Consider the following 16,097-nt stretch of genomic DNA (forward strand, 5'->3'; position numbering starts at 1 on the left):
AGTTTACTAAACATTGTGGTAGAGTATTATAAAGAATTTGTTTTACACTGTAGACCCAGTGCATACCTAGCCTGTTGTTCACATCAGGCGTGTAGCTTCATATAATCAAGAAAACCTTTCAGAGCTGCTCTCCTTTATCAATACAGCTCTAAAATCCTAAATTTGACTGCCATAGACTTGGATCCCTCCTCCTCCATTGATTTCAGTCAATTTTATGCACAGGCTAACTGAAGAAACACATCTTACTTTAACTCATTATCTGTTAGGAACATTTCAAATCAGCCCTTTCATCAGCTGTTACTCCTATGCTCACTATGTAATCAACAAATGAAAAAGAATATTTAAACTAATTTATCAAACAACCAGCCATTGAATTCACTGGCCAAAATCCTACCTGGCTGGTTTATTGCTGGGGACTCCAAAAACACATTGGAGGAAATCCAGTAACACTTTCATTCTGTAAAGTCAAAAGAATGACAACTGAACCTCCCCCGCCCTCCATGGGCAAGTCTGTTTGATGAGATATGAGTTCAGTGCCATTTGATAGCATCCTCTTAATCTAACCAGTTTTGATTTTTAAGTAGCTCCGATTCAAATATAAATAATTAAATACATTTAATTGAAACTGGACAACAAAATTAAATGAACATCATAACTATTTTTATTACCAAAACATGAATTGATGCATTAAGTGTAATCATTTTGATTTTTTTTTAAATCTAATCTTTTATCTCTGTTCGGCAAATGAGCCAATAAATTATATAAATCATAGATGTGTTTTCTTCTGACTCAAATATTCAGATTTGTTTTTATATGATGACCTGGTAGTACATTAAATCTCTTATGCTTTAAAAAGAGAAAACCAAAAAACAAAGCAAAGATGTTCAGCTTAAAAATGCTACCACACTGTTGCAGATTTCCACGAAACCTTCTCCATGCTGTCAGCATAATGCTGCAATTTCCTTTAGTTTCTTCAATGAGGTACAGAATGCAGCTATTTCAGGTGTCAAGGCACTCTACACTGTACACTTCCATTCATTTTTAAAGTCAGTTCAACAGGTAGCCAATGGTGTGTACAATACCAGATGCACCCACCCTGCCCCTTCAACATAGCCATTTAACTTAACAAAAGCCATGAGTTATGATGATGAGCTCCCTGCTGAATGCAGAAGCAATGATTCCATCCAACAAATGTTAAACCAAATACATATGTATTTAATTATGTTAAGAGTTCCAAAAGAAAGTAAAACGTAGACAAATGCACAGAACTTCTGTAAATGACAATGAACTAATAAGGCAGTAGCACTGTTACCCCCATGCTTTAAACAGCGTCTAAAGCGGCTTCTAAATTCTTTCAATGTGGGATGCTTATGTATAATTTTAACAATGATGTTAAATTTCAGCTATAATGAACATTTCCCACACTTTACTTCAGTATCTTGGAACTAGTCCTGTAGTTATTTTCCCACCTGCTTCCTTAAATAACGTAGCTGTTGTTTGTAGGCCAACAGCATTAGTTTATTTTCATATTAATGCAATCTCTAGTTTTCTGATGGTGAAATACTAAAGCACTATTCATCTTGCTCTTCCTCTTCTCCATCCTCATCTTCATCTTCATCACCTTGGTCTCCAGATTCAGTATCATCCTCATCTTCAACCTGAAAAAATAATAATATAAAAAAAAAAGACTTAAAAAGAAACAGTGTACTTTAATAAGTTGTCTTCAACTGAGAGAGAAAAAATGGCAACAAAAAATAAAGCCAACCTAAAATTTCTGCTCAAATTATATTTGACCAAGCATCAGGCATCATAGAACATGATACTGCTTCTCGTATCAATGTTGAGAAATCCTATCTTCTGGGTTTTATTTTTAACTTTTACTTATTTAGATTTTGGGAATGAGAAGACTGGTCTAAGGTAACAGCAGAGAATCTGGTAAGACTTCTTAGCACAGACATTTCTGCTCTGTGCCTTTAAACAAGTCACTTCATTTGTGCCTCAATTTCTTCCTTCAGTAAAATTAAAGAATGTTCATCTACCTCACAGAACTCTGTCAAACCTAACATGTGAAAAAGGTTTTGAAATGCACCACTGAAGATCCCAACCTGCCCGCCAAGACATCTTTGCACCAGTACTTCCATGGTTCTTAGCCCTTTGTCTGCTTACAGAGATCTTAATTTGCAGGTGCAGATCCCTCAACACAGCACCTAACAAGTTTATCTACTACAAGGTTGCAATTTAGCCTAAAAGAATTGTTTTGACTCCTGTTTGGATGCTTAATCCATGTGCAGGGAAAGTGCTGTTATGCCTGCTAGGCATGCAGGTCGTGTCCAGGCCTCATTACTATCCTAATTAATTTATGTTTACAGCTAGCTGTTTAAGGTCATACACCACAACAAAATGAACGGACATAAGCTGAGCCCAACCAGAAGTACCATATTTATTTAAATAACGTGACCCTGATTATAAGACAACCCCCCAAAATTAGATTCTATATATGGAAAATTTGTACTTTTGTTGTAATTTTTCAGGTATAAAAATCTAATTGTTGGAGATTTGCCTTTTGTTCCTCTCCTACAGTTACAGCAGGGTAAAATAAATCTGGCGGATCAGATGGCCTCCCTTACCACTGTCCCACCAACTTCTTCCCCTGCAGCCCCTTCATCCTCCCCACCCTCACTCCAACATACTCTCAGACCCTGTTCTCCCTCCTGAGCACATGGAAGCGCAAGGCAAATTTGCAATGATGGTTGAATTGGCATTTTTATCTTTTCCCCCCCTTTTTTTGATACCGATACAAATTTTAGCACAGCTACTCCACAAACTTACTTTTAAGCAGCACTTTTGTACTTATAAAAAAGTACACTTGATCTAAGCCCACAAGAGGCCGAGAAGCGACTACACAATCAAAGCCAAAAGGCTCATGATTTACTACAAAGCTCATTGGGCTGGGCCCCAGGAAAGCTCAGTATGTGTATGTAGTCCAGATACCCCCCCACACACACACTTCATGTGCTAATTAGCAACCCCCACCCCCCAACTCATGACTTGGAACTAGGTGTTCTTGTCATGGGTCTGAGGAGCCTCTGAAAAATTATATGCAGAAGTAGTACAGGGCAACTTGGTTCCATCTCATAGAGGGCTGGATCACACTAATCATATGACAGGCTCAGAGAGGGTGTGACAGTGGGATTCTGGGTGAACTGTTTGGGGGCCCATTGGTGATGTCTGACAGACATTTCAGGCTGGTGAAGAAACAGGAGTCATTGGAACTGGGAAAGGTGCAACTTAGCTGTGGGAGTGAAGAGGTCTAAATATATTCAATGTAGTAGCTCAACATGAGATAAAGTCTGTGCTGTGGGGGGCTGCAGCAATGGGTACTACCATATATATTATTTAGATGGGCTCCGATATCTTATCCTTGTGCTAGGTCAATACCACCTGGTACGGTAACTACTGTGACCACGAAGGTGGTTTTCCAACTGGCTGGAGAAAACCATGGATGTAGCAAGAGGTAGTATCATGACCAAAGTAATGCGTAGTTAGCGTCCCACTTTCACTTCCAGTGGGAAGATCTCAGCCATACGCCGACTTTATGGAAATAGGAGACTCCTCCCTAGCTTGGTCCTGTGATCATACAGCTGAGGGCAAGCGAAACTTGGGGGCAGCCAAACCCCAAGCCTCTGGGCTTGGGTCTGCACATAGGATGCCCACCAGAGGATTTGCAAGCATCTGAAGCTCCAGGCAGGGATGGAGGATGCTTGCTGGTAGTAAGGCCACATATGGTTCTCAAATGACTCACATGGATTTAGAATTGATTTGGCTGATTTGACTTGGGACACGAAATTTTAAGGAAAAGGTTACTACTAATATTTTGGGCTCAGGGAAGGGTGTCAGAGCTTGCTCTGGCCTCTTCAAGTGCCGGCCTAGTATTGTGGTAACTTAAGGCCTAGTGCTCACTTTCTCCTATGGGGAGCAAGTGCTGGGTTGTTTTTGGTTTTTTGTTTTGGTTTTTTTGTTGGGGGGGGGGAGGGGTTGTGTGTGGCCCTTCAAAAGTTCCTATTGCCCATTATGGGCCATGTGTTTTATAGTCATGCTCAGTGACGGCTACATTTTAATCAATTTCATTGTTGGTTTCCATTACTGAGCACATGCTGCTTTTGGACAGCAGTTTAACAACAGAAATGTATTTAATATGGTTTCCTTGTATGCAATTATAAAATGAAGAGCTTCTCTCTCCCCACATGCTGACTTGGGGGGGGGTGAGGGGGGGGCCACAGGGAGAAACCTGTCTTAAATAGCAAAGTACCATATTTATTCAAATATTGTTACTTCAACCACATTGTTCATGCTACAATATATCACAGGTGTTCCTGCAACACATTACACTCTCAGTGCAATCGCCCCACTGCCTCCCATTTGTTTTTTTTCCTTGCTGACCCCTCCCAACTTTTGCCATCAGCTCATCACCTTGATGATCGGTTGTGTTATAAGCATAACCTGGTGCATGACTTTGTGGTCAACTGGGAGAGAGTCATAAGCATTCAGAAAACATGGTGACCATCTCCATCCATTTGGTGGCACACTACCACAGAGACCCAACAAAGTCTACTTTAGTTTTCTAGTTTGCTGCCTTCTGCACAATATAGCTGCACAACTGGTCTGCCTCTTTGCCAGACAGTATCCCCTCTTTCCTCTGTGGAAAGCCTAAGGTAGACAGGGAAAAGCAAGATAAAATCTGTATGCCCTGACAGGCAGGTGTTCAGACACCCAGGCATTTCTGGCCACCACATGCAAACAGGATGATGGTAGAGACAGAAGAGCCCAGGTACACTTAAAATAGAATATTTTCATATTGCCATGGCAACATGAAGCTGCAACAACTTACGCACTGGAAGTTAACAGGTCAGATCATAAAAAGGTGATTTTCCAGGTGGTACTAAGTTTTCATTGCAGGAAACAGCAAAAGTAAACAATAACAATGACAGCAACTCCCCTCCACATGGTACCAGCAGCAGTACAATACATAGGATAAGCTGCAATACATGAGCTTACAGTCTTCAATCATGTCAAGTAGGTGTTTTCCAGCCTCTTGAGGAGATCCAGGATGAGGGTGGTAAAACATGGCCACTGGCCAGTATTACTGAAGCTCGAGTGATGCGCTTATTTGTCATGCAGCACATTACAGCGCTTATTTGTCACACAGCTGGCCACAGAACCCTTGAAACACTGCGACAGGTGCAGACTGGGGACCTAGTATAAGGCTAAGTTAGGAATAATACAAGCTTCAGCTTGTACAGACAGAAGTGCTCAACATAAAAATCAATATGCAGTAGCATGGGAAAGCAGAATTCAATCTGCTAGTCAAGGCCAGCAGTAACTGGCCAAAGCAGGTTCAGATGATTCCTTTATGGAAAACACTAATAGCTGTTAAAGGCAACCACTATAGCACCTGGATTTTGTGTCTTTGAATAAAGAAAATTAAAAGAATTATATAGTGTTCCACATTTTCAGTTATTTAAAAAAACCTGGGAATTTCGAGGGTTTATCTTCGAAACCTAAAAAAACTGGGATGAAATTGGGATAAAAGGAATTAAGGGGGGGGGGGGAAATCAGTTTAAATTGGGGAAAAGAAAAAATAAGAGGAAAAAAATAATAATCAGCGGTGAGGAAGGGAGGGAGTGAGGCTGGGACTAGATAAGTGGGGGGGAAGGGCGCAGTACAGCCCATTGGCCGCTCCTAGGGCTGCAGCAGGGAGCAAAGCAAAGGGAATGGTCAGTGGGTGCAGGGCAGGGGGCCACAGCTCTTGCTGCTACGTACCCCCTGGGAGGGCTGTGGGGCTGCGCTGGGGTTTTCTTGGGAGGCACGTGTCCCCAGATTCATGCCCCGAACCTACTTACAGTTCCTTCTGCAGCTAGCGTCGGCCATTTCTGGGGCTGCTGCAACAGGGGCTGGGGTGAGTGGGAACAAGTGGAGCCCTGTGGGGCACGGGGCACTGTGCAGCTTCTCCACACTCACCCCAGCCCCTGCTGCAGCAGCCCCAGGAGCAACCAATGCCAGCTGCCTGCAGCTGCTGGGCTCGCCGTGCCCTCAAGCCCGCCCCGAGGCTCCGTTTGTCCCTACTCCCCCCAGCCCCTGGGCTGTGCCATGCCGTGGTGCAGGCAGGTGGTATCAGTTGCTCCTGAGGCTGCTGCAGCAGGGGCTGGGGTGAGTGAGGACAAGCTGCGCTGTGCCCCATGCCCCCCGAGGTTCCGCTTGTTCCCACTCACCCCAGCCCCTGCTGCAGCGGCCCTGGGAACAGCCAACAGGTGCAGTGCCCATTGCAGGGAGCAGGGCCAGGCTCTCCCACCTGCTGCCCCCGCCCCCCGCAGCACGGCTTGCCGCTCTCAGCGCCTGGGGCAGGGCCGCAGCCAGAGCCACTGGGGTGCAGCTGGGACCTGCCCACCCTGGGAGCAATTCCCGCAGCCCCTCCTAGGGTCAGAGCCAGGAGCCCTGCACCCCCAGGCAGTGGGTCCAGCCACCCTCCCCCAGCCCCTGCGCAGCCACAGCTACCCTGCCCCACATCCGGTTGGAAACCTGGGAACTAAAACCCAGGTGTAAAATCAGTAAAAACTGATTCACTTCAATTTTAAAAAATCCAGTAATTTAATCAGTAAAAAATATATATAAATAAATCAATTGGGAAAAACTGAAAAGGTGGAGAATCCAATTAAATGATAGCGTATTCTTGCTAAATGAATATGGGAAAGCGGAAATATATAATCACTTGCTGCCAGTCTTGGATAACTTCAAAGGGTCTACACCAAGCTACAGATGTGTGGCTCAAGCAGAAGACACTAAAAACCTGTTTGAGTATAAAGTACCTTTGCAGACTGAAAAAAGACATAGAAATTAACAAATTGCGCTAAACCAGATTAAACTGTAGAGAGCAAAAAGCCTGAAAAAAAGAGGCTTTAAAAAAAGAGATAATCCAAATATACTGTATTATAACTTTAGTTTGAAAACGTTAATGTAGTGATTGATGTAACTAAATACATTGTATATTAATTTTGCTGTAATAGTTATATTTGTGCTAAGTTTCTTAAGGAAGTCATACAAACAAACCAGCCTGGTCAGTGAAGACCATAAACCAAGATGAAAAGAACAACAGGATGGTAGCAAGGACCATTCCATGATAGTGAGGAAAGGAGACAAGAAATCCTCTCTTCCAGAACTGTAAGTTTTACAGGGACATAAATACCAATTGACACCTCACCATCATAAGAACTGGTTCAGCTCAGTTTAAGAACTTTCAGTGACAAATACATTTGAATAAAACCAATCAGAGAATCTTTATTAATATATTACAACAAGCCATCCATAAATAATAGAAAGTGTCAACTAGAGAGAAAATTGAAAAAAAAAATCCATAAATTCAGGACAACCTAATGCCAAACAGCATATCACTTTCTTCTCGAGTCTCCACAGCAGGTATACATAGTCTGCATTATGCTACTGTAGGTAGCTAGACAGGCAATAGAATAAGTATTTATTCTTGTGCTTCTGGAGTGTGACGATAAGAATCAGGCTGCATATCTGTCTCTTGCCTCTTTTCTGACCAGGTGGTGATAATTCAGGGCATTATAACTGTACTATATAATTTTGTTTAAATAGATGAGCATTAAGGGAACTGTAGCTGTACCCTAGTTCTGCATTTAAGCCTACAGAAGAGGTCCTGATCGTAGACAGGTTTCTCATCTTTTCCAAGTTTGATCCCAAGTTTTTGCTATACACACACAGATCCTTTCCCATGCATTGTGAATTTGTGTTGTACGTGGCCCCACTGAAACCAAAAGGGCCAGCCCTAGGTGGCCGAAGCAGCTATCAATGTTATAAGCACTTAACTTGACCTCCTGGAGTGCAACAGTGTAGAGTAGGGATACATAACTTTTTCCAGCTGTGGGCTAGAATGAACCACCTGGGTCAGACATGGGCAAACAGATGGATGTTTGTCTCTGTGGTGACCTGGGAAGTGCACCAGCAGCTGAAGCCCCGCATCCTTGTTGGGGTTCTTGTTGTGAAGAAGGCTAACAGCATACTGGGCCGCATTAGTAGGAACACTGCTGGCAGATCAGGGAAAGTGATTCTTCCCCTGTATTCGGTACTGGTATGGTCACATCTGGAGTACTGTGTCCGGTTTTGGGACCCCCCACTACAGAAAGGATGTGGGCAAATTGGAGAGAGTCCAGCAGAGGACAACGAAAATGGTTAAGGGGCTGGGACACAAGACTGATGAGAAGAGGCTGAGGGAACTGGGATTATTTAGTCTAGATACAAGAGGGCTATGGGGGGATTTAATAGCAGCCTTCAACTACCTGAAGAATGGTTCTAAAGAGGATGGATCTAAACTGTTCTCAGTGGTGGCAGATGACAAACAAGGAGCAATGGTCTCAGGTTGCAACAAGGGAAGTTCAGCTTAGATATTAGGAAAAACCTCTTTTACCAGGAAGGTCATAATAAAGTCCTGGAACATACTACTCAGGGAGGTTGTGGAATCATCATCCTTGGAGGTTTTTAAGACCTGGTTAGACAAAGCCTCAGCTGGGATGACCTAGTTGGGGATGATTCAGGTTTGAGCAGGGAGCTGGACCAGATGACCTCCTGAGGTCCCTTCCAAACCTAATTGTCTATGATTTTATGATTTACAAGCTGGATTAAATGCTTCCAGACTGTAGATTGCCAACCTGTGGCCTACGAAATCAAGGTGGTATGGAGTGTCAATGACCATGAAGCCCTGATATCTCATCTCTCAGTACATCACATGAGGACTCCTCTATCCACAAGAGCTGATACTGTCTTCCCATGGCAGATGATGTCCTGGGTACAGTGCTCATATCAGTATAGCAGATAACCCTGGTCAGGAATTCCCCAACTGTCTTCAGAGGTTTTGCTGCATGCTCTGACCCCCAATACGGACAATGGAATAGTATCTCCTACCTGGACTTACGTGGCACGGCTCCTTGCCCTGGCATCAAGGCACATTCCCCAGTACAGCCAGCACAACCGGAGTGGCAGTAGCCTCATCCCTGCTAGCCAAAGATGATCTATCCCACAGTACTGCCACTCAACCCACATTGTTCCAACTGGCCCAGACAATCCCTCAGTCAAATGCAAACATGTTGCTGTCACTAACGCAATGTCATCAGCTATTCATTGAAGTAAAGCACAAGTAGCAATAAGTAGCTTATTCTGGTGCTCACCATCACATGTTGCAATGATGTATTCAGATGTTCCCATGGTAAAGCTCAAGATCAGACAACTCCCTACACACATTCCTCCACTGGGCCTTGATGGCCTGCCACCTGGCCACCTTTTGAGTGATGAAAACCCCAATATAGGCTTCTACACCCTGTCTGGCATACTCCCTGCTGTCAGAACTTTGGCCTGGCACAGGCCTTGCCAACTTTTGGGCACAGGTCTTCATTCATCAATCATTCCCCTTGTTCAATGAAAATGTGTAAAACTATTTTTTGTTTTGTTTTAGAGAGGCACATGTTTACTGCAAGTATTACACAGACCAGATGTTTTTCATTGTGCTCGGACCAGTAATTAGGTTTTGCAACTAGTGACATATGCCCTTCTGGGAAGAGAAAAGGAGTGGTTTGTGAAGGGAACCAGAAGAGGAGTGAATTGGGGGTAGGCTTTAGAACAGAGTAGAATGCAAAGGGCATGGCCACTTAAATTTGGAAGTGAATTCTTGCTTTTTGCCAACATGAAGTTTAATTCTATTGCCCTGCTCTCATCCATGTGCATTATGGGAGAGTCCTTGTCATCTCTGATAAGTGTCTGCACATACAAGGCTAACAGGAAGATCCTACCATTGTCATCCTACTTACTGGACTATCTCGGTGGTGTTGAACCATGTAACACCCTGCAGCTGACACAGGTTAACCGAGAAGGCAACAGCTTGCAAGTACTGCTCCAACAGGGTCCCAAAAACACTATTAGCCAATTCTTCCTCCTCTTTACCCACCAGTAACTGTCCCTCCACTTTTTCTTAATGGACTCAACATCCATGCACTACCCATTCAAGATCTGCAGGACTGCCCCAAGGTAGTTCCACTCTAGAGAAGATCCTTACAGATAGGGTTACCATCTTTCCAGTTTCAAAAGAGTCCCCTGTCGGGAGGGGGAGGAGAAGGGGAATATGATTGTGGACACACACTGATATGCCCATGTCCTGCCCCTGCCCCTCACTCCCAAGCCATTGCCCACCCAGCCCTGCTACTGCCCCTCACTTCTGATCCACAGTACACTCCACCCCTCAGACCATGCTGGTGCTCCTCACTCCCGACCCGTAGCCCCCTGCCCACCCCCAGCCTGGCTGCCCATGCAGCTCACACACACCATGTTTTGATCTGTATCTTACCTGCCTGCAGTTTCCAGAACCCATGCGCGGAGCGCATGATGCCCCAGCCTCCAGGCATCTTCCCCTGCTACCCCCAGCCCCAAGCAGCTCCTTGCTCAGGCACGCTAAAAGCACCGGGAAAAAGCAGAGGCACAGCAAAATTCTGGACATGTCTGTATTTCAAAAACCTGCCCAGATGGAGGACAGAGGACCAAAAAAGGACATGTTCAGGAAAACCCAGAAGCATGGTTACCCGATTTACAGAACACCACATTGTCAAAGTGTTCTGTCATGAACTCACTGAGGGCCTGCACCTCCTGAGGAGAGAAGCTTGGGTTCCACCAACGGCATAAGACTGTTGGGCTTGCTACATAGGGCCTGAGATGGCTGGCTCCATGATTAACTGAAGGGCTACTTATGACAGACTGCCAGAGCACAACTCTAGAAAACCATTTTATGTATTTTCCTAGCAAGATAACCAGCTGCAGCAGGCCATCTTCTTCCCATGGTGACATGCCAACCAGCTGCAAGCAGTACAGGGCAGATTAGGAACTGTCCCTGATACACATGCAAGTTGCTGTATCTGAACACTGCCACAGGCAGAAGCAGAGGCAGAGACTAACACAACTCAATGTGGAGCTTCCTAGCAACCCAAGGTTGGTCAGATACCTAGAATGGAATTTGCATTTAAAAAAGAAAACATGTCAGTTCACTTGCCTGTATTTCTCTCTCTTTCTCCCTGTCTCTGCATTTGGCACTAATTAGCATATGCTCTAGTGAATACACCAAAGATTTGCCATGCCAAACAGGGCATTTTGAGGTTCTAGCATGATATTGAGAAGCACTTCTGGCTGGACTTCCCCTGATCATGATCCTCTTGCTTACTGAGACTATGCTGAAAATAAAGAAAAATCATTCAAGCATGTCACCTAGTGTTGCTGCTTCTCTCTCCCCCACCCTTTGTCTGCACCTGCCAGAGCACAAAGTTCCACCCTCTCTGCTGTTAGAGAAGTCCTGTGCGCCAGCTGAGTCCAGACCAATCTTAACTTATCATTCAAGGTATGCTGAGCCTGTGTGTCTGGAGTCCAGTACCAAAAGCTGTGTAGCCACCTTGCCTTCAGAGTTGCTAGTAGAAAGAGTGCTAGGAACTCTTTCCAAAGGTGCTGGTATGCAACTGTGCATTCTTGGTCATCACCTCCATATCTGCAGTTACTCTCCTAGTACTTTCAGCAGAAGCAGCTCCTTGCGTTGTCTGACAGCTGCTTGTGAGCAAAGCCCTCTGTATTCTAAATGGAGAGGAGGCAGGGGATTCTCCACTGGCTCATATCAAAGATGCATCTGCAGGAAGTGAGAGACAGTGTTTTTGACTGGTGTTTTTCTCCTTGCTCTTTGGACTAGCATCAAGCAGCCCACTGTTGAACTGTGGGAATGGAGGACCTGGACACATATTAGAATTGCACTCCTGAGATCTGACACAACACTGTCAGTCAAGGCCACTGAGTCCACTGACGTATGAAAGCAGATTAGGAACCGTCTCAAATCACTTTGGGCCATACTACTTAGTGGCTGGGAGGCCCATAAGCTTCCTAAGATGCTGGTATATTCATTTTTGGCAGAAACAGGTTTTTTGCGTATGTTTGTTGTTTTGGTTTTTTTAACTGTTGAGAACTTTACAAACATGGATCATGTGACCCAATGAGGTAGCATATGCCATAAAAAAAGCCTGAACTTGGATTAAGATGTAAAAAGGAATTTAAAAATTGCCTGTTAAACTTTCTTATTGAAGGAGTGGTACAGTTGCACGCTAAATAGGTATTTTTATGCACCTTCAAGTCATGGTCCCTGTTACAGGTCATTATGAAGCTTGTCAGAAGATATGAAACCTAAGAGATGCACCTTCCAAGAACTGCACTGGCTGGATGACTGCCTCCATTTCACTGAAAGCCAAGTTTGACCTAGGACACAATGCAGTGCCCATAGCATGTACACATGCCCACCCTAGTTTTCTGTTTAAAAAAACAAACACAAAGAAAAGGGAAGATGCGGCTCGCTGCATGACCAGATGGATACCACAGCACAACGCAGATGTCTAATCTCAAGAAACACTGTAAAGCTGTGCACCTGTTTTACACATGGCAGCTGCCCTTCCTCAGGTGACAGAGGCTGACAAGTTCTGCCGACTCTTCTGGTTGCTTCTCTGCAGTCAGCAGTTCATCAAGAGGTAAGGCAATTGCCCCTTTGCTGCTAGGGTAATTGTAGTTATTACATGCTGAATAACAGCCCATACAAAGACTTATTTTACTGAACACTTAACCTACCGGTTCACCAAGTTCCTTGAGTGTACTCTTTAGTTTAACTATTTTCTGATCCTGATCAGCCAGAAGCACCAAGAGATCATCCTGTTCTTTCTTTGATTCTGCCACTTCTTGCTGTAGCTTGCTTTTCTCATCATGTAAAATGGCGACTGTACTGTTGGATGAGTCCAGCTGCTGTTTCAGGGTTGCTTTTTCCTCAGAGAGAGCTTTAACTTCATTCTGGCAGTAGTCACAAAAACAGTTAAGTCACTAACATGCAAACCACAGATCATTCTAAATGCAGACTAGTTTGATTAATAGAAAACACTGTTTGTGCCTAGGAACTCTATATAGCTGCCACTATACTCTGCTCAAAGTCTAGCTTCAAGTTTGCTGTCAAGCGTCGCTATTCCCCTCCAGTCACAGCTCCCCAAGGGAAAAATCTTATGCAGGCAGAGCCCAGCTAGAGCAGGAAAACAAGGGGATTTTACTCCATGACAGGTGAAGAAAAAAGGCTTAACATCTGAGATGGGTGCTCTCTGCAGACCAGAGAGGGTTCAAAGATGCAGCTTGCCCAGGACTAACACAGGGACATCCTGGCCCGAAACCAAGCAGAAAATCCTCACAGGATTGCCACTGCAGCAACAATCCATGCTATTCAAAACACATAAAAAGCTAGTCTGAAGAATGCTTCCAAGCTAGGTTTGGGCCTCTCTTGTTTTATGGTATTTAACGAAGGCTTGGAAGATTCATCCCTTCCCCACAGACAACAACTCTTCACCGCTACAGGAAAACAAGGAAGGCAAATTCTGATCTGTTCTGATTTTTCTGGACGTCTCAGGATAAACATTTTGAAGTAGTGTTTTGTTAATACTCTAATGTTAGAGTTATAAAAGCTGTGCCCTTCATGAAGGCTTTCTTATCTGAAATGCCACCAAAGTTAAACACATTAAGAAAAATTAGAGTTAAATGGCAACTGGAAATTCAAAATCTTTCCAACCTAACGTGACCTAACATTTCTAAAGTTAAAAAGTAAAGCTTTCTCAAAGCATTCCAGGGAAATCAAGTATCCCCAAAATCATTCTTCAGTTTGGCAGAACATCTTTAAGACTGCAGTACTTCACATAAATGATCAAACTGAATACTCAGTTATTTAAGGTATGGACACAAACAACACTTAGACCAATTTAAATGACATTGAAACCTGAAGCAGACAGACACACAAGCCTGTGAAACCAGTTTAAAACTGTCTGGAAAGCTAAAAACATGTCAGATACCCCACCCCCACTTCCTAGACAAAGTCTTTTTATTCTGGGATCCTTACAGTTATATAGGGCCATTTTCTCACTAAGTACCTGTGAAGTACTAGGATAACCCTTTTCCCCCAGGACAATATGGGCTACTGATTTTCCATTCAAGCTATGTGTAAAGGACTGTCCCAGATCTATTCTGATGCAAGTCAAAGCCCAGGACAACCAGACCAAAGACAGACCAAACCAGACTAGACCTGACATCTTTTAGCCAAACAGTGTAAAAGTATATTTGCATAAATAAATAAATAGATAAATAAATAAATAAAATATAAAATAAAGTAAAATAAAAAAAATCAAGTACCCTTTTGAACCAGTTCAATATGATCTCACCCCCTCAGCCCACAGGAACCCAAAAGCACCAGGCCAAGCATTTCTGTGTCCCCACCCCAACTCTGCTCCCCCAAGGTCAATTGCAGGCTACTGAAATTTACTGAACTGGGGAGAGAAGGACAAACAAAAAAGTGGAAATGACCCCAGCTACCCGCCACCCACCCCCAGCCACCAAAAGCACTCCCTCCTACTTGCCTACTGAGGCATGCAGAGCTGGCTGCTGACTCTCACCTCCAGGTGTCAGAGCCACAGCACTTCACAAACAATTGTGAACCAGTTTCCTAACAGTGACATTCAGGAGTGGTTCAAACTGCTACATGTGTCTGCATCCTTACTATTTCAGTAGTGACTGACCTTCAATTCCTTTATCTCCCGTGATAGTCTTTCCTCCAAATCTGTGTTCTTTGCTGCTGGCATAGCACCATCTCCCAATATGGGAACTGTAGTCATGTTCTGTGGAAAGAAAATTCAATTCCAGAAGCAGATAATCTTCCACTCTCACAGGACACAGGTTAAAGATTTCTTTCAGCCCATTATACATTTAAAAGCAGGGGTGGGCAAAATACAGCCCGCAGGCTGGAACCAGACCACCAACGGATTTTGTCTTGCCTGTAGTGGGTCCCTCAGTCCCACCCAAGACAGGAGCAGGAGGGCAGCCTAAGCCATGGTGCATGTGGGTCGTCTCGCCGTCCCCAGGAGCACAGTGGAACTGGGCCAGCACAGCATCTGGACTCAACTCCTAGTAGCCCCAGCAGCAGCTCCTTGCGGCTGCTGCTGCCACCAGGCATGACCCCACTACCTGGGCATCCTGGCCTATTTGCCCTGCATTCACTGCCAGGGGTAGGACCCACACAGGCAGAGTGCATGGTCAGGTAGATGGAATGGGGCTGCAAGCAGGCAAGGAGCAGTGGTGTCCAGGAACGGGACAGATGGGTAGGGCCAGGATCATGGGGCAGTATCAGCACAGGGCCAGGGCCTGGGGCAGAGCTGAGATCTGCTACCTGCACATCTTTGTGATGGGTGCTGGTTCGACAGGCAGGAGTGTGTGGGGATGTGATCACGGCTCTGCCCTGGGCCTCAGCCCTGGGCTGTCACCACCCCAGAATCCCGGCCTCGTCCTGTCCTGCTTCTGGAGGCAGCTCCCTGCCTGCCTACGGCCCATCCTGTCCGACTGGCCATGCACCCTGGCCATAGGGGTCCTGGTCAGTCTCCATGGAGACCCCATGATTGCTGGGCTGTGAGAGTATTGGACTGGGACCTGGGACAGAGCTGCAATCCAGTCCCCACAAGCCTCTGCCTGTGGAATCAGTGCCCCTTACATGGCTGTACAGGGAGTAGATTGGAGCTCTGCCCCAGGCCCCAGCCCTGCACTGTCACTGCCTCACAATCCTAGCCCCAGCCCTGCCCACCCATCCTGCTCCCTGTCTGGATATGTCCCTGTCCCAGCTGCCAAGCTGAGCATGGAGCAGAGTTTGGGTGAGATGTTGTGAGAAGCTGGGCAGGGCACGATATGCTGACCCAGTCTGCAACAACTCACCAAAACTCCCCAAGTGGCCCTCCAGCCCAAATAATTGCCCACCCCCGATTCAAAGTGTTTTTGAAGGCATGCTAGCACAGAAAGCACAAGTGAAAAACAATATTTTTATACCAATTAAAGCCAGAAGGTAAACTTAGTTCACCTAGTCCAACTTCTTGTATATCACACACCATTAAAGTTTTCCCAAAATACTCTATCAAGCCAAAAGACTTAAATAATTGGTGTAAATAAATTCC

At 44.9% G+C, this 16,097-nt stretch overlaps 1 protein-coding gene across 5 annotated transcripts in view; it reads right to left on the reverse strand.

Moving 5' to 3' along the window:
• Window positions 1–638: 638 nt before the first annotated feature.
• USO1 (USO1 vesicle transport factor) overlaps window positions 639–16,097 on the reverse strand; it is a 90,447-nt gene continuing 74,988 nt past the window's right edge. For all 5 annotated transcript variants that reach the window (XM_059722353.1, XM_059722352.1, XM_014611570.3 and 2 more), the window contains 3 exons: window positions 14,679–14,777; window positions 12,706–12,921; window positions 639–1,658 (listed from right to left, as the gene is read on the reverse strand). In XM_059722353.1, the coding sequence (XP_059578336.1) occupies window positions 1,572–1,658; window positions 12,706–12,921; window positions 14,679–14,777 (402 nt within the window). In that variant the 3' untranslated portion in view covers window positions 639–1,571. The remainder of the gene's footprint in view (window positions 1,659–12,705; window positions 12,922–14,678; window positions 14,778–16,097) is intronic.

This window comes from Alligator mississippiensis, chromosome 2 (assembly GCF_030867095.1).
Source record: "Alligator mississippiensis isolate rAllMis1 chromosome 2, rAllMis1, whole genome shotgun sequence".
In the NCBI taxonomy this organism is placed as follows: Eukaryota; Metazoa; Chordata; order Crocodylia; family Alligatoridae; genus Alligator; species Alligator mississippiensis.